Source organism: Mobula birostris, chromosome 12 (genome assembly GCF_030028105.1).
Source record: "Mobula birostris isolate sMobBir1 chromosome 12, sMobBir1.hap1, whole genome shotgun sequence".
NCBI lineage: Eukaryota > Metazoa > Chordata > Chondrichthyes > Myliobatiformes > Myliobatidae > Mobula > Mobula birostris.
In genome coordinates, this window is record NC_092381.1 from 94,016,568 (window position 1) to 94,042,848 (window position 26,281).

The window sequence follows — 26,281 nt, forward strand, 5'->3', positions numbered from 1 at the left end:
TCTACATGGACTTTAGTAAGGCATTTGAGAAGGTCCTGCATGAAAGGCTGGGCAAGAAGGTTCAGTTGCTTGGCATTCAGGATGAGGTAGTAAATTTAATTAGACTTTGGCTTTGTGGGAGAAGCCAGAGGGTGGTGGTAGAGGGTTTCCTCTCTGACTGGAGGCCTCTGACTAGTGGTGTGCTGTAGGGATTGATGCTGGGTCCTTTGTTTGTATTTATATTAATGATCTGGATGATCGTGCGGTGATTAGCAAATTTGTGGATGACACCAAGATTGGGCATGTAGGAAGGCTATCATGGCTTGCAGAGGGATCTGTGTCAGCTGGAAAAATGGGCTGATAAATGGCAGATGGAATTTAATACAGACAATTGTGAGGTGTTGCACTTCAGTAGGACCAACCAAGGTAGGTCTTGCACAATGAATGTTAGGGCATTTAGGGCTATAGTAGAATAAGGAGATTTGGGAATATAGGTCCATATTTTATTGAAAGTGGCGTCACAGGTAGATAAGTTCGTAAAGAGAGCTTTTGGCATGTTGACCTTCATAAATCAATATATTGAGTACAGGAGATGGGATGTTATATTGAAATTGTATAAGACCTTGGTGAGGCCTAATTTGGAGTATTATGGGTGGTTTTGTTTACCTACCTGCAGGAAAGATGTAAACAAGGTTGAGAGAGTACAGAGAAAATTTGCAAGGGTTATGAGGAAAGATTAAATAGGTTAGGACTGTATTCTTTTGAATGTAGAAGATTGCGAGGAGATTTGAAAGAGGTGTATAAAATTATGAGGAGTATAGATTGGGTAACTGCAAGCCGGCTTTTTCCACTGAGGTCGGTGGGACTACAATCAGAGGTCATGGGTTAAGGGTGAAAAGTGAGAAGTTTAAGGGAAACATGACAGGAAGCTGCTTCGCTTAGAGGGTTGTGAGAACGTGGAATGAGCTGCCAGCACGTGGTGCATGCAAGCTTGATTTCAACTCTTGGATAGGTACGTGGATTGTGGGGATATGGAGGGCTATGGTCCTGGTGCAGGTCATTGGGACTAGGCAGTTTCTGTGCTGTACTCCCCTTTGACTCTATGTTTATAATTAGGGACTGATGGTTATAAAGGCTGTATTCTTTGGAGAACAATGACGTACAGTATAATGGTACAGCATGGATGTTGATGGAATAGTTGACATTTTAGCCTTTCCAGTGCGAGGATTGATGCTGGCACAAGTCCAAGCTAGCATCCAGAAGCAAAATGGATGCTCTCATTTTGAAGGGGTTGATATTCTAGTTAAATGGTTGACAAGATAAATTATTTGGAATAATTTATATGTGTATATACTGTAATTGTCCTTGTTTTTGACTTGGCAAAGGTACAAGCAAAGCAAAGCAAAGACAGCTCCTTGTCAGAGGCAGTTGAGTAATTGTAGCATAGATCTTTGACATCCCTGATCAACACTTATTTGCAAAAGAGAAGTACTTCCAAACATCTCAGAAGGTTATGATGTAGAAGCCTGTCTGGTGAACTGAACCTGGTCCCCTGTGGAGCAGTCCATCAACCCATTTCACCAGTTGTTTCCCTGTTAACTATTCTCTGTGTACTAGAGTTCAAAGGCTGCACATATCAGAAATAAAATGAACCGATGAAGTTATTTGCCTCTTGAAGGGAAAGATTGAATAGTGATTTAAGATGTTGTGAACCAAGGCTTACTTTGATTGGATAAATGGATGGTAATCAGTATTGAATCTGAGGCAACTTCTTTAATAGGGCATGGTCAGAGTAAAGAACTTGATACCATGTGGTTGAGGCCAATGGTATTGATACCCAAGTGTAATATGGGTGACCACTTGAAAAAACCGAATCCAAACTAACAGCGGAGAATTCTGAATTATCTTAAAAATCTCGATGAAGTGAATAACCTAGAAGGAAGGTGCAGTTTAAAGCATTACATTAAATGCTGATTGTACCAAAGTGAACCAGTGAACATCTTTGGTGTTTAATTCAGTTATCATTTTAAATATACGTACATATTCTATTGGGAATGGAAGCTTGGACATGTTTCCACTTCTGAAAACAGATACTCAGAATAATAAACGCAAACAACAGGAATTCTGTAGATGCTGGAAATTCAAGCAACACACATCAAAGTTGCTGGTGAACGCAGCAGGCCAGGCAGCATCTCTAGGAAGAGGTACAGTCGATGTTTCAGGCCGAGACCCTTCGTCAGGACTAACTGAAGGAAGAGTGAGTAAGAGATTTGAGAGGGGGACGGGGAGATCCAAAATGATAGGAGAAGACGGAGGGAGGGGGGATGGAGCCAAGAGCTGGACAGGTGATGGGCAAAAGGGATATGAGAGGATCATGGGACAGGAGGTCCGGGAAGAAAGACAAGGGTGGGGGGGAACCCAGAGGATGGGCAAGGGGTATATTCAGAGGGAGAAAAAGGAGAGTGAGAGAAAGAATTTGTGTATAAAAATAAATAACAGATGGGGTACGAGGGGAAGGTGGGGCATTAGCGGAAGTTAGAGAAGTCGATGTTCATGCCATCAGGTTGGAGGCTACCCAGACGGAAAATAAGGTGTTGTTCCTCCAACCTGAGTGTGGCTTCATCTTTACAGTAGAGGAGGCCGTGGATAGACATGTCAGAATGGGCAACACACATCAAAGTTGCTGGTGAACGCAGCAGGCCAGGCAGCATCTGTAGGAAGAGGTGCAGTCGACGTTTCAGGCCGAGACCCTTCGAAGGGTCCTGACGAAGGGTCTCGGCCTGAAACATCAACTGCCCTCTTCCTACAGATGCTGCCTGGCCTGCTGCGTTCACCAGCAACTTTGATGTGTGTTGCTTGAATTTCCAGCATCTGCAGAATTCCTGTTGTTTGCATGTCAGAATGGGAATGGGATGTAGAATTAAAATGTGTGGCCACTGGGAGATCCTGCTTTCTCTGGCGGACAGAGTGTAGGTGTTCAGCAAAGCGGTCTCCCAGTCTGCGTCGGGTCTCGCCAATATATAAAAGTCCACATCGGGAGCACCGGACGCAGTATATCACCCCAGCCGACTCACAGGTGAAGTGTTGCCTCACCTGGAAGGACTGTTTGGGGCCCTGAGTGGTGGTAAGGGAGGAAGTGTAAGGGCATGTGTAGCACTTGTTCCGCTTACACGGATAAGTGCCAGGAGGGAGATCAGCGGGGAGGGATGGGGGGGATGAATGGACAAGGGAGTCGCGTAGGGAGCGATCCCTGCGGAAAGCAGAGTGGGGGGGGGAGGAATTCCCTTGAAGGAGACCAGTGTTGAAATTGCAGGGGCCCTGGCAGAAATATTTAAAATGTCACTGTCTACAGGTGAGGTGCCGGAGGATTGGAGAGTGGCTCATGTTGTTCCATTGTTTAAAACAGGATGGAAAAGTAATCCGGGAAATTATAGGCCGGTGAGTTTAACGTCGGTAGTGGGTAAGTTATTGGAGGCAGTACTAAGAGACAGAATCTACAAGCATTTGGATAGACAGGGACTTATTCTGGAGCGTCAGCATGACTTTGTGCGTGGTAGGTCATGTTTGACCAATCTATTGGAGTTTTTCGAGGAGGTTACCAGGAAAGTGGATGAAGGGAAGGCAGTGGATATTGTCTACATGGACTTCAGTAAGGCCTTTGACAAGGTCCCGCATGGGAGGTTAGTTAGGAAAATTCAGTCGCTAGGTATACATGGAGAGGTGGTAAATTGGATTAGACATTGGCTGAATGGAAGAAGCCAAAGAGTGGTAGTAGAGGATTGCTTCTCTGAGTGGAGGCCTGTGACTAGTGGTGTGCCACAGGGATCAGTGCTGGGTCCATTGTTGTTTGTCAGCTATATCAGTGATCTGGATGATAAGGTGGTAAATTGGATCAGCAAATTTGCTGATGATACAAAGATTGGAGGTGTAGTAGACAGTGAGGAAGGTTTTCAGAGCCTGCAGAGGGACTTGGATCAGCTGGGAAAATGGGCTGAAAAATGGCAGATGGAGTTTAATATAGACAAGTGTGAGGTATTGCACGTTGGAAGGACAAACCAAGGTAGAACATACAGGGTTAATGGTAAAGCACTGAGGAGTGCAGTAGACAGAGGGATCTGGGAACACAGATACAAAATTCCCTAAAAGTGGCGTCACAGGTAGATAGGGTCGTAAAGAGAGCTTTTGGTACATTGGCCTTTATTAATCAAAGTATTGAGTATAAGAGCTGGAATGTTATGATGAGGTTGTATAAGGCATTGGTGAGGTCGAATCTGGAGTATTGTGTTCAGTTTTGGTCACCAAATTACAGGAAGGATATAAATAAGGTTGAAAGAGTGCAGAGAAAATTTACGAGGATGTTGCCGGGACTTGAGAAACTCAGTTACAGAGAAAGGTTGAGTAGGTTAGGACTTTATTCCCTGGAGCGTAGAAGAATGAGGGGAGATTTGATAGAGGTATATAAAATTATGATGGGTATAAATAGAGTGAATGCAAGCAGGCTTTTACCACTGAGGCAAGGGGAGAAAAAAACCAGAGGACATGGGTTAAGGGTGACGGGGGGAAAGTTTAAAGGGAACATTAGGGGGGGCTTCACACAGAGAGTGGTGGGAGTATGGAATGAGCTGCCAGACGAGGTGGTAAATGCGGGTGCTTTTTTAACATTTAAGAATAAATTGGACAGATACATGGATGGGAGGTGTATGGAGGGATATGGTCTGTGTGCGGGTCAGTGGGACTAGGCAGAAAATGGTTTGACACAGCCAAGGAGGGCCAAAAGGCCTGTTTCTGTGCTGTAGTTTTTCTGTGGTTTTCTATGGTTTCTATTCATAATTTACTGGCATAATTTACATATTACTATTTAACTATTTATGGTTCTATTACTATTTATTATTTATGGTGCAACTGTAACGAAAACCAATTTCCCCTGGGATCAATAAAGTATGACTATGACTATGAGACCCAAGAGGAAGGAGAGGATTATAAAGAAACGTGACATCAGAATGCATGCCAACCAAGTGAATAAGGTTCTGAAGCAAATATTGTCTGCTTTCATCTTGACCGGCATCCAAAACATGCATGTGAATGGACACAAGGAATTCTAAAGATTGAGATTCATCTTCTTGCGGGCATTCACAGTAAATACAAAGGAACAATAGAATCAATGAAAAACTGCACACAAAATTAGACAAACAAAATGGCTAGCACGAGAGGGCACAGTCTTAAGGTGCTTGAAAGTAGGTACAGAGGAGATGTTAGGGGTAAGTTATTTTTACGCAGAGCATGGTGAGTGCGTGGAATGGGCTGCAGGCGACGGTGGCGGAGGCGGATATGATAGTGTCTTTTAAGAGACTCCTGGATAGGTACATGGAGCTTAGAAAAATATAGGGTTATGGGTAACCCTAGGTAATTTCTAAGGTCAGGACGTGTTTGGCACAGCTTTGTGGACCAAAGGGCCTGTATTGTGCTGTAGGTTTTCTATGTTTTTATATTTCTAACCATTGTGCAAAAGAACAGATTGCACAAATGCAAAAGGTTTCAAAGGTACAATTTAATGTCAGAGAAATGTATACAATATACATCCTGAAATGCTTTTTCTTCGCAAGCATCCACAAAAACATAATAATGATAAAATTATAATATATATTGAGAACATGACTTGTAGAGTTGTTAGAAGTGAGTTCATTGGTTGTGGTATCAGTCAGTTCAGTTTTGGGATGGTTGAAGTTATCCACTTTGGTTCAGGAGCCTAGTAGTTGAGGGGTAATAAATGTTCCTGAAGCTGGTAATGTAGGATCTTAGGCTCCTGTACCTCCTTCCTGATGCACCAGTGAGAAGAGAGCATGGCCTGGATGGTGGGGGTCCTTGATAATGGATGCTGTTTTTCTGCGACAGCGCTCATTGTAAATGTGCTGAATGGTGGGGAAGGGCTTTACCTGGATGAAGCAAGTGGAAAGGAGCTTGGAATAATAATACTAATAATTCTGTGTTGGAGTCTTCTTGTGTTTTCCAGCGAAATGTTGATCCTTTCACTCAGCTGTAGTAGTTCGTAAAGTGATGTAATAAACTGGCATATGAAAAGTGTTCTTCTGATGTATTATGCTAATGCAAATGCTTCATTATTTTCTTCAAACCTCTATTATAGTAAACCCAATCTTTGGAAATGTTTGAGACATTATGTGGATTGAGACACACTTGTATCAATGTTAGCAAAAAGAGCTCTTGCATTTATTAGGTTCAGACCTTGGTAGATATTGCAAAGGTGTTCTTGTCTTTTGGGTTCAATGTTTGGAGAACAGAAGTGAAAATCAAAGTCAAGATTTCTCAAACCTGCATAAAAACAAGATGAAGCTACCAAACGTGCGACAGCTAACTGATAGTTCAAAAGGTGAGAAATTTGACTAAAAACATTAATAATAACACATTTTCTGAGGTAAATTGTGGTAAATTATTGCCACAAATAATGAAGGCAAGTGAAGATGAAGCGAATTCAAGGGATGAGCCATGCTGATACGTTACAGAATCAATGCAGATGGAGAGTGAGCCATTCAAAGAGGAAAAGATGAGGCAGAGGAGTTCTGATGCCTGTACAACTGGCCCGGGTGCGAGGTTGGATTACTTTGGGTGCTGAACCGATTTGGAAAAATCAGAAGTGACTTCAGGCTGGGTGGCGAAATCTGTGCTGGAGCAAGTTGTAGGTGGCGTGTTCTAGGCCCAGAGCCTTTCGCTGCAGTGGTGCCCAGGTCCTATTTCAAAGTACAATATGCTGTTTGGACAACTTAAACGCTGGCCCAGGTAAAATGAAAAGACTGGGTGTTGAGATCGGAGTTGAGAGCTGAATTGGTTTGCTCTCCCATGATGTTCACTTCTCTCTCCATGGTGCTGAGGCTATAAAGACTGCCCTGGCTGCTGTGCTCTGTGCCTGCTAATATGATGGACTTGGGCCTACTCCGAAGTGCTCAGGGGTTCATTTTGGTTTGAAATGTTGCTTGTTTCTTTTGTTTGCATGCTTTGTTTTTCCCCTCCTTTCTCTGTGTATCAGGTGCTGGTCTGTTTTTTTAATTGGATACTTTCAAGTTTCTTGCTTTGTGGCTGCCTGTAGGCAAACAAATCTCAAGGTTGTATATTTTATGCATTCTTTGATTAAAAAATGTACTTTGAAACAGAAGGATTAAACAATGAAAGATGAAAAGGTTGGTAAAAATGTGTCAAGTTAAGCTCTCCGAAATTGTAGAATGAATTTCATAAACACGTGCATTGAGTTTCAACATGATTGTGGGAAAATGTTTATTTTATGGTGGAACAATGGTAGTCTGCAAAAGCAAGGGAAGCAAGAGACCCCAGGAGCACCCTCAGCAGGAGCTGAATTATACTGAAGGCCCTGAGAAGAAGGGCCAACAAAGTCCGGAATAAGGGAATTGCCAGAAACCTGAATGTTGGTCAAATTCCAGATTGTAGGATTCGTTGTGTAGATGACTTGACTCGTGGTGGGTGTGCCCTGATTCAGAGGGATGCACATTTCTCATAGTTGAAAGAGGCACTAATATAGGTGTTAATGTGTGCTCCCTTTTTAAACAATTTTGGCCAAGAGAGTTGAATAAACAATTCCAGGCAAGTCCAAGCAACACACATCAAAGTTACTGGTGAACGCAGCAGGCTAGGCAGCAACTCCAGGAAGAGGTACAGTCGACGTTTCAGGTCGAGACCCTTCGTCAGGACTAACTGAAGGAAGAGCTAGTAAGAGATTTGAAAGTGGGAGGAGGAGATCCAAAATGATAGGAGTAGACAGGAGGGGGAGGGATGGAGCCAAGAGCTGGACAGGTGATTGGCAAAAGGGATATGAGAGGATCATGGGACAGGAGGGCCAGGGGGAAGGAAAAGTGGGGGGGAACCCTGAGGATGGGCAAGGGGTATAGTCAGAGGGACAGAGGGAGAAAAAGGAGAGAGAGAGAGAGAGAGAGAGAGAGTGTGTGTATATAAGTAAATAACGGATGGGGTACGAAGGGGAGGTGGGGCATTAGTGGAAGTTAGAGAAGTCAATGTTCATGTCATCAGGTTGGAGGCCACCCAGATGGAATATAATGTGTTGTTCCTCCAACCTGAGGGTGGCTTCATCTTTACAGTAGAGGAGGCCGTGGATAGACATATCAGAATGGGAATGGGATGTGGAATTAAAATGTGTGGCCACTGGGAAATCCTGCTTTCTCTGGTGGACAGAGCGTAGGTGTTCAGCAAAATGATTTCCCAGTCTGCGTCGGGTCTCGCCAATATATAGAAGGCCACATCAGGAGCACCAGACGCAGTATATCACCCCAGCTGACTCACAGGTGAAGTGTCGCCTCAGCTGGAAGGACTGTCTGGGGCCCTGAATGGTGGTAAGAGAGGAAGTGTAAGGGCATGTGTAGCACTTGTTCCGCTTATAAGGATAAGTGCCAGGAGGGAGATCAGTGGGGAGGGATGGGGGGGACGAATGGACAAGGGAGTCGCGTAGGGAGTGATCCCTGCGGAAAGCGGGGGGGTGGTGGAGGGAAAGATGTGCTTAGTGGTGGGATCCCGTTGGAGGTGGCGGAAGTTACGGAGAATAATATGTTGGACCCGAAGGCTGGTGGGGTGGTAGGTGAGGACCCGGGGAACCCTATTCCTAGTGGGGTGACGGGAGGATAGAGTGAGAGCAGATGTGCGAGAAATGGGGGAGATGAGTTTGAGAGCAGAGTTGATGGTGGAGGAAGGGAAGCTCCTTTCTTTGAAAAAGAAGGACATCTCCCTCGTCCTGGAATGAAAAGCCTCATCCTGAGAGCAGATGCGGCGGAGATGGAGGAATTGCGGGAAGGGGTTGGCATTTTTGCAAGAGACAGGGTGAGAAGAGGAGTAGTCCAGATAGCTGTGAGAGTCAGTAGGCTTATAGTAGACATCAGTAGATAAGCTGTCTCCAGAGATAGAGACAGAAAGATCTAGAACGGGGAAGGAGGTGTCAGAAATGGACCAGGTAAACTTGAGGGCAGGGTGAAAGTTGGCAAGTTCATATTGGTGTAAAGGGAGCTACAACCTCAAGCACAATAGGATACAGGATTTGTGTGTTCACTTACCAAATTCCAGTTAAAGAATTCATTGGAATGGGCTGGCTGGAGCCTTTCAAAATGTCTCTGAGATACTGTAGTTGTGTACATTATGATGTTATAATAATTCTCTGAGAGGAAGTAGCACATCATGTGCACACATTGGGGAAGGAATATTCCCAATGCGACTGAAGCTGCTCTGATGTTCTGAGGTCGAAGTGAAGCCATTAACAGGAGCAAAATGCCAATAGCTGATTACTACCTCTCTGGTTGCTAATCCATTGACAACCACAATGCTGCTGTATCCCTGGGTAGCCCCTGGTACAGTGTACTCTGTCTTCACATTAAGGGGGAAAAAGTTCTTGAGGAGGAGGAAGATGGTGAGCAACAGATTAAAAAGAGAGTGAATGACTGGAAGAGTTAATGGGCCATAAACACAAAATTATTAGATTTATTCTTTATGCAAAAACAAACTGATATTTGTTTTATGGCATCAGAATTTACAAACTAAATACTGCCCTGGCATTGAGATGTAAAAGCCTTCCAGAAACACTCCCAATCTACTTCAGAGGTTCTTTACAAACTTACTGCAATCTTTGAGCAATAAAAAAACATTACACTGAAGTTCTCACAAACCTCTACTCTACTGATTGCTGTTAGGAGAATGCACTACATCGAGTGTAAGTGGGCAGCTGGCCCATTACTGACCCTCTGGGTAGCATAGCTGCCCTTTACTGAGAGGACTCTTGCTCTAAATGTGGGATGAACTGAGATTTCAATTTGAGAAGCCATCTTGAGAGTTCATTGGTGTATGAAGGATCCAGCAGAAGTTGCTGAGATGAGAAAACTTAAATGTGTACTTCAACTTCACAAGTTACTTAATAATTTTGGAACACAGTCAAGTTCCTTTGCACAGGATGGCCATTCAAGATTGTACCTGGGGATGAAAAATTATCCATGTGCAAAAGAAAACAGAACTGAGAATTCATTCGGATAAGATTGATTCATGCTACTGGCTTTGGCTTTGACTTTGACTTAGAAATAGCAGATAGTTTGAGTATATGCAGCTATTACAATTCATGTTACTATTGTGGATAGTCTTGGAAAAGTCTTAATTGGGAAAAAATATTTAAAATGGCTGAGAATGTTATCAACCATGTGATAACGGAATTGAGAATATGATAGTTATTTGAATGAGTAAAATATTTATCAAAAATAATTTGTACTGTGACAAAATGAACAGAAGACCCCAACTAATATTATGCAATTGTCACAAACATGATCCATTCAAACATGAGATCTCAGTATTGTATATGATTATTGTTTCAGTACCAATCAAATATATTTTTTTGTCAATTTAGATGAAGCAAAAGATTTTTATTCCTGCTTTTCTTTCCAAAGCAAGTATGTTAAGCAGAACATTTTCTTTAAAAATTATGTCCTTGGAAAGGCAAAAGAAATATAGGAAATTTGTAAACACGAGGAAATCTGCAGATGCTGGAAATTCAAGCGGGGTGGGGGGAGAATGTCGACTCAGACCATGAGAGGCCTGCGTTAGGCATTTTCATGCCTTATAATGCGCTGATTGGAAGTCTGTGTGAGGCGCCACTCCTCGCACAGACTAGAGCAATGTGTGATTAAGTGCCTTGCTCAAGGGCACAAACATGCTGCCGCAGCTGAGGCTCAAACTAGCGACCTTGAGATAACTAGACGAATGCCTTACACCACTTGGCCACGTGCCCAATTCAAGCAACACACATAAAAAATGCTGGTGAACGCAGCAGGCCAGGCAGCATCTATAGGAATTTGATTTGCAGACTGCAAGATAGTAAAATTGATACTGTGGCAGTTGAGGGAATGCAGAGAAGTAGCAGAATAGAATCTGAACAAATCAACGTATGCTTTCTACTCTGCCTTTTCTTTAAAATAATGGATCTGCTTTTTCCAGGGTAGACCGAACCAAAAATCCCCTTTGATCTGGTAGTTTGTCTCTCTCCTTGCTGATTAGAATACCTGTTTGCCTCTCCAGACTTAATGTAGCACAGTCTTTAAGGAGAAAATTACTGCCCATTCAATTGCTAAGAGTTTGGAAATTAAAGCCTGTTTTCTTTTGCTAATCCAGGCATTTGCATATGAACGGAATTCAAATGATCAAGTGGCATGGTGACTTGGAATTTATGTCCTATAGTTTGCAGAACCAGCAGTATAAATAGCCATTGTCTCTAAAAGCCCCTTGGTGTTGAAGTGTAAATTAATCAAGCCAACAAAGATTTACATTTTACATTGAGTATATCAGTAATGTCCAAACGTTGAGAAGTGGGAATGAATGAACATCTCATGGGGTTCCCCTGGGTTCCTATAGGAAATTGATTTGAACAACCTCTGCATGTTCGAGGTAGTTTCAAGTTATAAAATATTGCATACAGAAAATGTGAAGACAATGGCTTTCCAGAGGCCTTAAAATTTTGGTAGATGCATCATTATCTTTCAAGTTCGTTCTTAACTGCTGAGGATCCACCCATTGACAAAGAATACTCAGGTCCAAAAATTTCAAGAACTGAGACTGAACTTAATCTGGAATGCATTTGCAAACATTGATCAAATTAGATGGGATTATAAGAATGCTATAACACCATATCACAAAATGTTTCATTTCTCTTATCCTTTAGTATATGGGAAACTGTAATGAGAAGTCAGTGAGGGAGGTAACTATGGGAAAGGGAGCAGACATTCAAGTCCAAATTTGCACCAAGAACCTGTAGCTCAAGAAAATAAAAACTAGAGGAAATGAAAGTATGGATTCATTCTGAAGAATATGAATAGAGGCGCAACTACTGGGTATTAAAAAAATAAATAAATAATACCAGAAAAATGAATAAATTAATTGTAGCACAGATACTAAGGTACTTGAAATAGTGCTTTGGTTGTCATTTTATCTCAATTAGTAATGATGTTGTTCAGGGATGTTTAAATACATATATAATAATGGAAACATAAGAAAAAAATAAGAACAGGAAATACTGTTGCCCATGCAGCTTCTCTGCAGAGATAAACTTTCATTATTTTTAAATAACAAATGTTGATAATAGTGGGAATGTTAAATTTAAGTTCCAAGAAGCTGTATGTCTTGAGTAGTTAAAGACTGAGTCCCTGGAATGGGATTTTACTGGAGCATTGACCAAGTAACTGTAATGAGTATCTTGGAAATATCTATAGTAAAATAGTTGAATGCAAGAAGGGTGAATTGCAGACCTCAATTTCAAATTTAAGCCAAATCAAATCAAACCATTCCACTTTGAAATACTAAAGAATGCTTCAGGGCAGGTAACCTGATTGTTTTGAAGCCCAGGCAATTGCAGGGTTTTTTTTGTTTTAGCCTGCACCAAAAATGGTGTGCCTCAGTAGTGTCAGCATGGCACTATGAAGCTCAGGATGTCAGAATTCAGAGCTCGGAGTACAATCCAGCATCCTCTAAGGAGTTTGTATGTCCTTCCCTTGAAATGCGGGGTTTTCTTCAGGGTGCTCCCGTTTCCTTCCATGGTCCGAAGACTTACCAGTTAGAAGGTTAATTGGTCATTGTAAATTGTCCTTTGATGAGGCTAGGGTTAAATTGGGGGTTGCTGGCAGTGCAGCTCAAAGGGCCTTATTTTTAAATAAATGTCTTCCTGTTTACAGGAATGATATATTGGCAAATTTGTCAAAGTGTTTTATTTGTCATCAACATTCCATCCTTTATTGTAGGTTTATGATTTGAGATTGGATCAGAATTCAATGAAACTGTGTCATGCAGGCAAATATGATCTTCTTACAACTATTTAAAACAAAATCTCATTTGATTCAGAGCAATCAGTTAGATTTGATTCAGAGCAATCAGTTAGATTTTCAAGCTCTGAGGTTGAATCTTTAATTTGCGTTGTGTTAAAGAATATCAGCTGGTGATGTGATGATCAATATTTCTCCCGCTGATTTAAATGTGAGTTAAATAATTGAGAGATAAATGAGAGAAATGCCATTTTATTCACGGTACTTATGATACTGTGAAGTTTATGATTAAAAGCTATCTATTTCACTTATCTCTTACTGGGAGTCACATATAGTGACTCCAGACCCAATGCAAAACATTGACTCTTTACTGCCATTAATTCTTCATAAACTATTGAATTATAGCAAAGAAACTTTTTTAAAATGGAATGAGAATAAAACCAAAGAGATTACCAGACATTACTGTACCAAAGTCACTCCCAGCCAGTTAGCCTTGCAGAATACTCCTTTTGAATATTTCAAATATAAATTGGGAGAACTATTCCACAAGAAATTGCATAGCAGCCTGATTTATTCAAACTAGCAGAAATGTATGTGACAGAGAACCTGCCAGGTTTACTTTGCCCCTCCAACAGGACAAACTTGTCAAAGGTGACCCTGTGAATTTGAACAGGCAGGAGGAAATTGTATCAGGTTATAACCTTGGCATCATAAAGTTGCCTTCAACTTGGAGTGCTGCATCTCAGAAAAGACTATTTCTTGAAAAGATTGTTTAGTGGAGGAACAGGTCAGCTACCAGTCTGGCTGTCCAACACCTTTAATCTCATGTGGAAATTAATACTGCAGCCCTGTTAGAGAGTGTGCCCTCATCTGAGATATAGGGGAAGAATTAGAATGCAATGCACAGTTAAGTAATCTAGCTCATAAAAGATTATGAAACTAAAGTACATTTTGTTGCTAATAGTTCTATAGCAAACTCATTAAGTCTTATTTTTTGAACTAATGCACCATTGAAGTGATAGAACATAGAACAGTATAGCACAGGTTGTTGTGCTGTATTAATTAAGTTAACGATGGCTGATAATGCAAATTCTTTCTGCTTGGACATGGTCCATATCCTTGCATTCTTTGCATATCCATGTGCCTGTCTGAGAGCCTCTTAAATGCTTATAAAGCTTAGGTACCCTAATTTTCAGAGATGGACCTTCATTGCTGCCCTAAATGCCAGTGGTGTAATGAATAGTAAGTAACTTATCAGAATCAGGATCAGCTTTATTATCACCGGCATGTGAAGTGACATTTGTTAACTTAGCAGCAGTTCATTTCAATACATAATCTACCAGAGAGAAAAAAAAGTAAAATAAAAATAATAATAAATAAACAAGTAAATCAATTACATGTATTGAATAGATTAAAAAACATGCAAAAACAGAAATACTGTATATTAAAAAGAAGTGAGGTAGTGTCCAAGGGTTCAATGTCCATTTAGGAATCGGATGTCAGAGGGGAAGAAGCTGTTCCTGAATCGCTGAGTGTGTGCCTTCAGGCTTCTGTACTTCCTACCTGATGGTAACAGTGAGAAAAGGGCATTTCCTGGGTGCTGGAGGTCCTCAATAATGGATGATGCCTTTCTGAGACACGGCTCCCTGAAGATGTCCTTATTTTTAAATAAAAACATTTTGATGTGGAATAAACATAGATTTTCACTTATAATGTACACCCTGTTGAAAGTTTTGTGCTATCTAGTATTCAGGCTGAGGGCTTTTTGTAATGATTTACTTGGAAACATTTAGGTTTTTTGTGAGGGTTTATTAGCAGTAATTCTGCACTTTTTGGATTCTTTCTGTAAACGTACACCCCGAGCAATTTTTGTAGTTATGCAGCCATGTCTATCAAAATAATATGTTTGAGCCCCAGCTCATCATGCGTAAGTGTGTATCAGATATGTGGTTAATCTTAGGTGCCTTGCAGTGCAACTGGTATTTTTCTTTTTGGATTGTGAGTACAGCTTAATGTCTTGGATAAATAAACCCTCAGCTTCTGTCCAAAACCTCATTTGCAAAAATGCAGACTGTGCTGTGTTTTTTGGATTATTTAATTTGGAAGATTTGTTTTAATCTTAATTTTGTACTAGCCTTGATTCTGTTCAGTTTAAATATTTTATGATTGAATATCCATCAAAATGAACTTCAGGATGAAATTGGTACATCATATACCCACTGATTGGATGACGTTTCTTTGCTTTGTTTTCTCTTTAGGTCACCCTGTAGTGGTTTCTCAGCCTCCAGTGGTACAGCTTCAGCCACAAGGTGTTCTTAATTCCCACCCCATTATAAATGTGGATGGAGGAACCAGTACGATGGGTGCAGTACCAGTGAGAATACTGACAAATAACAACAGCTGCATTATGAATGAAAAATCTCCATTGACAAAAACAGTTATTTCAGCATCCACACATAGTGATAAGAAGCAAGATGTAAGTTTCACTTGTCTTTATTTTTGCTTCATGATGTCCCAAGTGGGCTGCTTTCTGAATAAGTGACTGCTCGGATTAACTGATGGCCCAATTAACCAGAGTCCACTGGATTTTTAATTTTGTTTTGTATCTTTGTTCTGAAAATGTCAGTATTTCTGTTAACGTTTTCTTTAATTTGGCAATATAGCGTAAAACATTTAAAAAATAATCTCATGAAAGTAAGGAAATTGGTCATGGAATCAAGAAAGGAAAGTCAATACACATGTTTATGTTTCATTAGTGACAGTGATGTGAACTTTTTCCTTTTGAAGCTTTTATGCAAATCCAACTTGAATTTGTATGTGCAGGCCAACTAAACAGTTTATATTCTGGAAAAGCCTAATGCTTAAGGGCTCATTTGCATGACATCAAATTCAGTCCAAACTGCTGGTTGCCCTGCTAACCTTGTCACTATAAATGCAAGGAGGGGGAAGTTGAGATTGACTCCTTTGTTATCTGCAGTAATCCAAGAGCATTTCACAGGGTAAGTACAGTGGCATGCAAAAGCTCGGGCACCCCTGGTCAAAATTTCTGTTACTGTGAATAGCTAAGTGAGTAAAACATGACCTCATTTCCAAAAGGCATAAAGTTAAAGATGACACATTTCTTTAATATTTTAAGCAAGATTACTTTTTTATTTCCATCTTTTACAGTTTCAAAATACAGGTTTCCCCTGCCATCCGAAGGTAGGGTGTTCCTATCATGCCAAATAACGCATAAAACCTAAAACAACAGTAACATATAGTAAAAGCAGGAATGATATGATAAATACACAGCCTATATAAATTAGAAATACTTCTCTACAATGATTGCCTGTGCTGTTCTCCATAGCAAAAATCTCACGCAAGCACGGCGCAAGCGCTCTCCAGTAACCTTTAAGCTATGAAGCTGCCAAATCATACCAAATAACATGTAAAAATACACAGCCGATATAAAGTAGAAATAATGTATATACAGTGTAATATCACTTACGGGAATTGGGAAGACAGTGTTGAGCACACTGATGATGGTGTGTTAGGCTGAGTCGTCGGAGGTTGGGGTGGTGCAGTGGCCCCCACCCTCCGGGCAGCGAACTGATACCGATCCGCGAAGCATGCAGTGGTCCAGTGGTGCCCGGGATGCACCCAGCACACCTTTAAGAAAAAAGCCGAAATAAACAAGCTAATTATTAGGTGCTGCCCGGCACGTAAATGTCGGCCCAGATCAGAGTCGACGCAATCGGCAATTGCCTCTGAGCTGGGCCGACATTTACATGCTGGGCGGCACCTAATTAATTAGCTTGTTTATTTCGACTTTTTTCTTAAAGACGTGCTGGATGCCTCCCGACTATCGCTGCATTCTCCGCGAATCGGTATCTGTCCGCGGCCCGGGGGTTGAGACCACTGGGGTGGTGGGACACGGGGGTGTCATCTCATCGTCGATCAGGGCGGGCAGGTCATCTTCAATGTCTGCCTGCCTCGATGTCGAAGGTCGAGGTTCGTCGTCTGCTGTGGCTGATGTGGAAGGCTTGAAAATTGACAGTATGCTTGACTGCTTAGCCTCGCGCATTTTTCTATCATACAGTTCTTTGTAAGCACTCAAACCATCTTGCAAATATGCCCTAAACCGACGTACCCTTTCAAAATTAAAGTCGTACTTTATCATTGCAGCAAAAATCACATGCAGTTGCGTCACGTTCAGTTCCTGGACGACTTCACTTTCAGTCCGTTCGCTACTGCACTCAGTTTCGATTGTTATCCTTTCCTCTTCCAATTGCATCAGCTCTTCATCTATCAGTTCTTGGTCATGAGGTGCCAAAACCTCTTCAACATCATCTTCGTCAATTTCCACAAACCAAACTCACTTTGTCCTTACTCCGTTCACCACGATCAAAACGCTTAATTATGTCTAGTTTTTTGCTAAGTGCAACACCCTTACGAGTTCTTTTAGGCTTTTCGGATACCTTAGATCTCATCTTGCAAATGGCTGCTCACAGGCACATGTTTAAGCAATGCCAGCTAGAATGCAGTTCCGAATCCGGGGGAGTGCGGCTGCTCGGGGCGCACGGTATGCTGCTTTTATCGCGTGCTACTTTTTTCACGCACTGCTTTTTCCGTGAGCTGCCTTTTTTCGTAACAGTGAAAACACCTTCTGTTATCAAAACACCTTCTGTCTTTCCTAACAGTGAGGTTTTGTAAAGCAAACATTCAAAAAGCAGGGGACACCTGTATCAAAAAAGGAAAAGGGCCCGAAGCAAAAGTTTGGGCACTCTGCATGGTCAGTACTTAGTAACGCCCCCTTTGGCAAGTATCACAGCTTGTAAACGCTTTCTGTAGCCGGCTAAGAGTCTTTCAATTCTTGTTTGGGGGATTTTAGCCCATTCTTCCTTACAAAAGGCTTCTAGTTCTGTGAGATTCTTGGGCTGTCTTGCATGCATTCTCTTTTGAGGTCTATCCACAGATTTTCGATGATGTTTAGGTCGGGGGACTGTGAGGGTCATAGCTTGCGCCTCTTGATTTTGTGGTGTGTTTAGGATCATTATCCTGTTGTAGAAGCCATCCTCTTTTCATCTTCAGCTTTTTTACAGACGGTGTGATGTTTGCTTCCAGAATTTGCTGGTATTGAAATGAATTCATTCTTGCCTCTACCAGTGAAATGTTCCCCGTGCCACTGGCTGCAACACAAGCCCAAAGCATGATCGATCCACCCCGTGCTTAACAGTTGGAGAGGTGTTCTTTTTATGAAATTCTGCACCCCTTTTTCTCCAAACATACCTTTGCTCATTGCGGCCAAAAGGTTCTATTTTGACTTCCATCAGTCCACAGGACTTGTTTCCAAAATGCATCAGGCTTGTTTAGGTGTTCATTTGCAAACTTCTGACGCTGAATCTTGTGGTGAAGATGCAGGAAAGATTTTCTTCTGATGACTCTTCCATGAAGGTCATGTTTGTGCGGGTGTCACTGCACAGTAGAACAGTGCACCACCACTCCAGAGTCTGCTAAATCTTCCTGAAGGTCTTTTGCAGTCAAATGGGGGTTTTGATTTGCCTTTCTAGCAATCCTACGAGCAGTTCTCGCAGAAAGTTTTCTTGGTCTTCCAGACCTCAACTTAACCTCCACCGTTCCTGTTAACTGCCATTTCTTAATTACATTACAAACTGAGGAAATGGCTACCTGAAAATGCTTTGCTATCTTCTTATAGCCTTCTCCTGCTTTGTGGGTATCAGTTATTTTAATTTTCAGAGTGCTAGGCAGCTGCTTAGAGGAGCCCATGGCTGCTGATTGTTGGGGCATGGTTTGAGGAGTCACGGTATTTATAAAGCTTTGTAATTTGTATCAACTGGCCTTTCCTAATGATGACTGTGAACAAACCATAGCCCTAACAAGTTAGTTAAGGTCTGAGACCTTGGTAAAAGTTATCTGAGAGCTCAAATCTCCTGGGGTGCCCAAACCTTTGCATGGTGCTCCTATCTTTTTTTTCACTCTAAAATTGTACAAAACAAAAATAATACACTAATCTTGCTTAAAATGTTGAAAAGAATGTTTCATCTTTACCTTTATGACTTTTGGAGATCAGTTCATCTTCTACTCAGTTTTGACCAGGAGTGCCCAAACTTTTGCATGCCACTGTATGTTTGTAGGCACACTGTTCTTGAAGAACCCTTCAATCTCCTATCGGAATATAAGTTTTCCTCTGTGAATATACTTGACAGATTGCCCAAACATGTTTGAATCGCGGATTGTGAAATTATTGTGCTACTATGCACGAGTGCCCAGTTCAGATGTGAAAAGTTAGAGTTAGTGTTTATTCCAATCATTTCCATCTTTCCAGCCTAGCAGAGTATTTAAAGGTTTGAGTAAATGTTCAGATGCCATATTTCTCCAATACTTTGTTGTCAGGCTTTCGACACCAAAGGCAAGACACTAAGCAACTGGAAACCAGCATGTGTCTTGAAATGTTCTTTGCAAAAGTGTTCTGGGAAGGGGACTTGTCTGAAAGTGTAGGTTGATTATCCAGGAGAGGTGGAAACATTTTTTTCTCTATTGGACGTGATTAATTACTGATCAGGAAACAATTAAATAGTTGAAAGCTATGAACATTGGGTAGTGGTAGGGTAAGCATTAAATGAGACAAACCAGATGACGGATATTCTGATTTTGAATTTTGAGGTAGATGGAGTGGATCGAGTTGTTTTATTTGGTTGTGTAGGTTCTCTGATCTACTTGTTATGTAATCGCTACCAGGCAGTGCTTCTCATGTGAATGACTTGCCTTTTGTCAGAACATTTTAAGACCTTTTCTAAAGTGTACCTTCTAAGCTTAGTTCTAACCTTTAATAAACCCAAAGCTACCATTCTTGCAATTTTGTATTGAAACCTGTGAGGATGTGACATATTATCATTTGATCTCTGGTGAAAAACAATAGAACATAAAGTCAGTTTCCTTTCTAATCTCTCAGTTTTTCAGTACCATGTAGTATTTTGAAATGCAGTGACTGATCATTATATGAAAAGTGGCACTGAGTTCAAAAATCTCTTTGTAAAAGATTACATGATTATTTCAACTCTGCACTAGAATTTTATCAGCCTCATGTAATATTTTTCTTTGTGCCTTTACTGTTTACTGCTGTTGGTCCAATGATATTAGTGTTTTCAATGATGAATAATTTAATCAAGCTGTGCCACTTCGAGGATCCAAGACATCTTCAAAAAGTGGTGCCTCATAAAAGTGCCTCTCTGACTAAGGTAATTTCTCCGCTTCTCTGTTCTAAATGGACGTCCTTCTACCCTGAAGTCATGCGCTCTTGTCCTAGAATCTCCTGCCATGGGGAAATAACTTTGCCATATCTAATTTGTTCAGGCCTTTTAACATTCAGAATGTTTTTATGGGACCCCCCCTCATTCTCCTGAACTCCAGGGAATACAGCCCAAAAGCTGCCAGACATTCCTCATGCAGTAACCCTTTCATTCCTGGAATCATTCTGTGAATCTTCTCTGAACCTTCTCCAACGTCAGTACATGTATATCCTTTCTAAAATAAGGAGCCCAAAATTGCACACAATACTCCCTAGTGTGGTCTCACTAGTGCCTTATATAGCCTCAACATCACCTCCCTGCTCTTATATTCTGTACCTCTAGAAACAAATGCCAACATTACATTCATCATCTTCACCACCGACTCAACCTAGAGGTTAACCTTTAGGGTATCCTGCCAAGGACTCCCAAATCCCTTTGCATCTCTGCATTTTGAATTCTCTCCCCATCTAAATAATAGTCTGCCCATTTATTTCTTCCACCAAAGTGCATGACCATACACTTTCCAACATTGTATTTCATTTGCCACTTCTTTGCCCATTCTCCTAAACTATCTAAGACTCTCTGCAGGCTCTCTGTTTCCTCAACACTACCTGCTCCTCCACCTATCTTTGTATCATCGGCAAATTTAGCCACAAATCTATTAATCCCATAGTCCAAATCATTGACATACATCATAAAAAGCAGCAGTCCCAACACCAGCCCCTGTGGAACTCCACTGGTAACCAGCCAGAATTGGATCCCTTTATTCCCACTGTCTGTTTTCTGCTAACCAGCCAATGCTCCACCCATGCTACTAACTTCCCTGTAATTCCATGGCTGTTATCTTGCTAAGCAGCCTCATATGCAGCACTTGTCACAGGCCTTCTGAAACTCCAAGTACAGCACATCTACTGCATCTCCTTTGTCTACCCTGCCTGTAATTTCCTCAAAAGATTGCAGTAGGTTAGGCAGGAGTTTCCTTTTAGGAAACCATGCTGGCTTTGGCCTATCTTGTCATGTACCTCCAGGTACTCAGTAATCTCATCCCTAATAATTAATTCCAACAACTTCCCAATCACTGATGTTAAGCAAACAAGTCTATATTTTCCTTTCTGCTGCCTCCCACCCTTCTTAAATGGTGGATTAACATTTGTAATTTTCCAGTTATCTGGTACTATGCCAGAATCTATCTATTCTTGAAAGATCATTGTTAATGCCTCTGCAATCTCTCCAGCTACTTCCTTCAGAACCCAAGGGTGCATTCCATCAGGTCCATGAGATTTATCCACCCTCAGACCATTAAGCTTCTCAGTCGTATTTTTCACTGCACGTACTTCACTTCCCTGACACTCTTGAATGTCTGGTATACTGCAGATGTCTTCTACTGTGAAGACTGATGCAAAATACGCATTTAGTTCTTCTGCCATCTCTGTCTCTCATTACAATGTCTCCAGCATCATTTTCTATTGGCCCTATATCTACCCTCAACTCTCTTTTACCCTTCATATACTTGAAAAAGTTTTTGGTATCTTCTTTGATATTAGTCTCCAGCTTCCTTTCATAATTCATCTGTTCCTTCCTAATGACTTTAGTTTCCTTCTGCAAGTTTTTAAAAACTTTCCAATCCTCTATCTTCCAACTATCTTTGGCTTCCTTGTATGCCCTCTCTTTTGCTTTTACTTTGCCTGTGGCTTCACTTGTCAGCCACAGTAGTGTCTTTCTTCCATTCGAAAATTTCTTCTTATTTGGAATATATGTCTTTCACTTCCCTCGTTTTTTGCAGAAACTCCAGCCATTGCTGCTGTGCTGTCCTTCCTGCTAGTGTGCCTTTCCAGTCAACTTTGGCCAGTTCTCCTCTCATGCCATTGTAATTTCCTTTATTGCACTGAAGTACCGACACATTGGAATTTAGTTTCTCCTTCTCAAATTTCAGAGTGAATTTGATCATATTGTGATCACTGTTCACTAAGTGTTCCTTAATCTTAAACTCTCTTATCACCTCCGGATCATTGCACAATACCTAATCCAGCACAGCCGATCTCCTACTGGGCTCAACAACAAGCTGTTCTAAAAAGTCATCCCTTAGACATTCTACGAATTCTCTCTTTTGAGGTCCAGTACTGGCCTGGTTTTCCCAATCCGCTTTCATGTTAAAATCTCCAATGGTTATCATGACATTGCACTTCTGATATTTCTTCTATCTCCTGCTGCAATTTGTAATCCACAGCTCGGTTGCTGTTGGAGGCCTGAATACAACTGCCATGAAGGTCCTTTCACCCTTGTCATTTCTTAACTCAACCCATAGATCGTAAGTCATCCCTTTCTAATGATTTAATATTATTTCTTATACCCAGGGCCACACCACCCCCTCTGCCTACTAACCTATCTTTCCGATAAACTTGAAAAATAGAACAAAGTCTGTGACTAAGGCTTGAATTCATGATCCTCCAAACTGGAAAAGAGAATGCTACCAGCTGATTCAAGGTTGGCATCATATGCAGAGTGTATTCATATTTTGTTATTGTGCATTCAGCTTTATTTTAACTATACAAGTTGCTAATTTATATTGACCCTATGTTGGGCAACTTTCCATCGGCAACTTTTGAAGAGGTAGAGATGAAAGTTCCACTTCACTTTTCTTTTGTTGCTTTGAATGATTATTTTTGTTTATTATCTGTCACCTCTTCAGATACATCATACAAGCTGTCCCATTTTATTCAGTGGCTTTTGCTCATGAAACAGGAGTCAAGAAGGACATTTTCATTGATGAATGGCTGCTTTAAATTGCTAAGTAATAAGTACCAAAGCCTCATAATTACTAAATGTAATTGCACTTATGATATGTGTGTCAGACGGAGTGGTCAGCAGTATTGGGGCTCCACAGGGGACTGTCTTGTCTCCCTTTCTCTTCACTATCTACACCTCGGACTTCAACTACTGCACAGAGTCTTGCCATCTTCAGAAGTTTTCTGATGACTCTGCCATAGTTGGATGCATCAGCAAGGGCGATGAGGCTGAGTACAGGGCTACGGTGGGAAACTTTGTCACATGGTGTGAGCAGAATTATCTGCAGCTTAATGTGAAAAAGACTAAGGAGCTGGTGGTGGACATGAGGAGGGCTAAGGCACCGGTGACCCCTGTTTCCATCCAGGGGGTCAGTGTGGACATGGTGGTGGATTACAAGTACCTGGGGATACGAATTGACAATAAACTGGACTGGTCAAAGAACACTGAGGCTGCCTACAAGAAGGGTCAGAGCTGTCTCTATTTCCTGAGGAGACTGAGGTCCTTTAACATCTGCCGGATGATGCTGAGGATGTTCTACGAGTCTGTGGTGACCAGTGCTATCATGTTGGCTGTTGTGTGCTGGGGCAGCAGGTTGAGGGTAGCAGACACCAATAGAATCAACAAACTCATTCGTAAGGCCAGTGATGTTGTGGGGATGGAACTGAACTCTCTGATGGTGGTGTCTGAAAAGAGGACGCTGTCCAAGTAGCATGCCATCTTGGACAATGTCTCCCAACCACTACATAATGTATTGGTTGGGCACAGGAGTACATTCAACCAGGGACTCATTCCACCGAGATGCAACACTGAGCGTCATAGGAAGTCATTTCTGCCTGTGGCTATCAAACTTTACAACTCCTCCCTTGGAGAGTCAGACACCCTGAGCCAATAGGCTGGTCCTGGACTTATTTCCATCTGGCATAATTTACATGCAAGTTTCCCCCGCCATCCGAAGGTAGAGCGTTCCTATGAAACGGTTCATAAGCCGGAATGTCGTAAAACAAAGGAGCAATTACCATTTATTTATATTGGAAAATTTTGTGAGCGTTCGCAGACCCAAAAATAACCTACCAAATCATGCCAAATAACACATAAAACCTAAAATAACAGTAACATATAGTAAAAGCAGGAATGATATGATAAATACACAGCCTATATAAAGTAGCAACACACATCAAAGTTGCTGGTGAACGCAGCAGGCCAGGCAGCATCTCTAGGAAGAGGTACAGTCGATGTTTCAGGCCGAGACCTTTCGTCAGGACCTCTGATCAGAGCAATCGCCTGATCTGGGCCGACAATTACGTGCCGGGCGGCACCTAATGAATTAGCTTGTTTATTTTGTCTTTTTTCTTAAAGATGTGCTGTGTGCCTCCCGGCTACCGCTGCATTCTCCGCGAATCGGTATCTGTCTGTGGCCTGGGGGTTGGGGTGGTGGGACACTGGGGTGTCATCTCATTGTTGTCTGTTTCCATTAGGGCAGGCTGATGTCAAAGGTCGAGGTTCGTCGCCTGCTGTGGAAGGCTTGCTTGACTGCTGAGCTTCGCGCATTTTTCTATCATACAGTTCTTTGTAATCACTCAAACCATCTTGCAAATACTGTATGCCCTAAACCGACATACCCTTTCAAAATTAAAGTTGTACTTTAGCATTGCAGCGAAAATCTCACGCAGTTGCTTCACATTCAGTTCCTGGACGACTTCACTTTCGCTACTGAATTTGGTTTCGATTGTTATCCTTTGCTCTTCCAATTGCATCAGCTCTTCATCTATCAGTGCTTGGTCATGGGATACCAAAACCTCTTCAACATCATCTTTGTCAGCTTCCACAAGCCAAACTCACTTGGTCCTTACTTTGTTCACCACGATCGAAACGCTTAACTGGCCCACCACCTCGAAGGAGTCTTGATCATAAGCGGGCCGAAACTCCTGAAGGCAGGTGGCAGATCAACTGATGATCCCACTGGTGATAGCACAGGATGGTTAACAGCTTAGTCCATGTGTATTTTGTAACTTTGTCTAGTTTTACACTAAGTGTAACACCCTTTCGAGCTCTTTCAGGCTTTTCCGATACCTTAGAACTCATCTTGCTAACGGCTGCTCACAGGCACGTGTTTAAGCATTGCCGGTGAGAATGCTGTTCCCGGGGAGGAGCGGCTTCTCTGCCTTTTATCACGCACTGCCTTTCTTCATAACAGTGAAAACACCTTCTGTTAGCGAAAGCAGGTAACTAATGTAGGTCTTTTGTAACAGTGAGGTTTCGTAAAGCGAACGTTCGAAAAGCGGGAGTCACCTGTATTATTATTTAATTATTTATGGTTTTATATTGCTATATTTATACTCTATTCTTGGTTGATGCAACTGTAACGAAACTCAATTTCCCTGGGGATCAATAAAGTATGTCTGTCTGTCTATCTGTCTGTAATCATCATTATTCTGTTGTTCATCCAACTAACATTCCCACCTCTGAGTCCTCCAAGAGACCAGAGCTCTGCACTTCTGCATTTCTGCATTTCAGGCCTCTTGCTGCGTCATTGGCAAATATACATCAAAACTTGGGTTTTAAAACCCTGATATCTCTTCCATACAGTGTCCCTTGGTACCTCTTTTGCTTTAGCTTATTGCTTAAAATCTCCCACAGAGTAAGTTTTGGTCTTCTTTCCTGGTTCCTCATTTTCTGATTCATAATAAGTATCCTGGAGGATACTTTTATTCCTTAAGGGAGAATTAAATTTAATAGGTTAATCTCCATGATAGGAGTCAATAATGTGAGACAATTTGCAATTATGATGATAAGGAGGCAATGGAGATTTCATTGAGGTCTACAGGGAATGGGTTTACTTAAAGTGTTGCATTGGTGGATTTTTTTTTCAGGCTCATTAGTGTCTAGGGTTTCAGTGAATGTTGTGTAAGTGACATCTGAAATCATGAATTTCATCAAGTCAGGAGCTGTGGTATTTGCTGGGATTTGGGTATGTTGTTAAGTCTGCAACAATTTGTGGCTTATGATTAGTTGCTTAGTTCATTGTGTTCAGTTATTCACTATTTTCAAAGAAGAGTTTGTGAAGTGCTTAGGAAAAAGGAACAAGGAGCTGCCAAACCAGCAAAATGAAAAATAATCAATAAAATAGTTTTTTAGTTGTACAAGGCCTATTTCTCTGGAACCTTCTGAGAGATGAGGACAGGCAATTCTGGAAGTGGACAAATACGTGAAACTTAAACCAGAGTTTACTTGTTCACATTGTGTTGTCAATGTGTTGTTTGAAAGTTCTTGTTACTAGAAAAGAATGTGTGAGTACATGTGACATGTCTGGATGAAAGTGCATCAGCTTTATAGTATCACATACCAAATGCTGGAGGAGCTCAGCAGGTCAGGCAGCATCTCTGAAGAGGAGTAAACATTCGGTGTTTCAGG

General features: G+C 41.5%; 1 protein-coding gene across 3 annotated transcripts in view; it reads left to right on the plus strand.

The window, feature by feature from the left end:
• The window catches only part of atf6 (activating transcription factor 6), a 420,957-nt gene that overhangs the window by 104,598 nt on the left and 290,078 nt on the right, over positions 1–26,281 (plus strand). For all 3 annotated transcript variants that reach the window (XM_072274311.1, XM_072274312.1, XM_072274313.1), the window contains exon 7: positions 15,053–15,270. In XM_072274311.1, the coding sequence (XP_072130412.1) occupies positions 15,053–15,270 (218 nt within the window). The remainder of the gene's footprint in view (positions 1–15,052; positions 15,271–26,281) is intronic.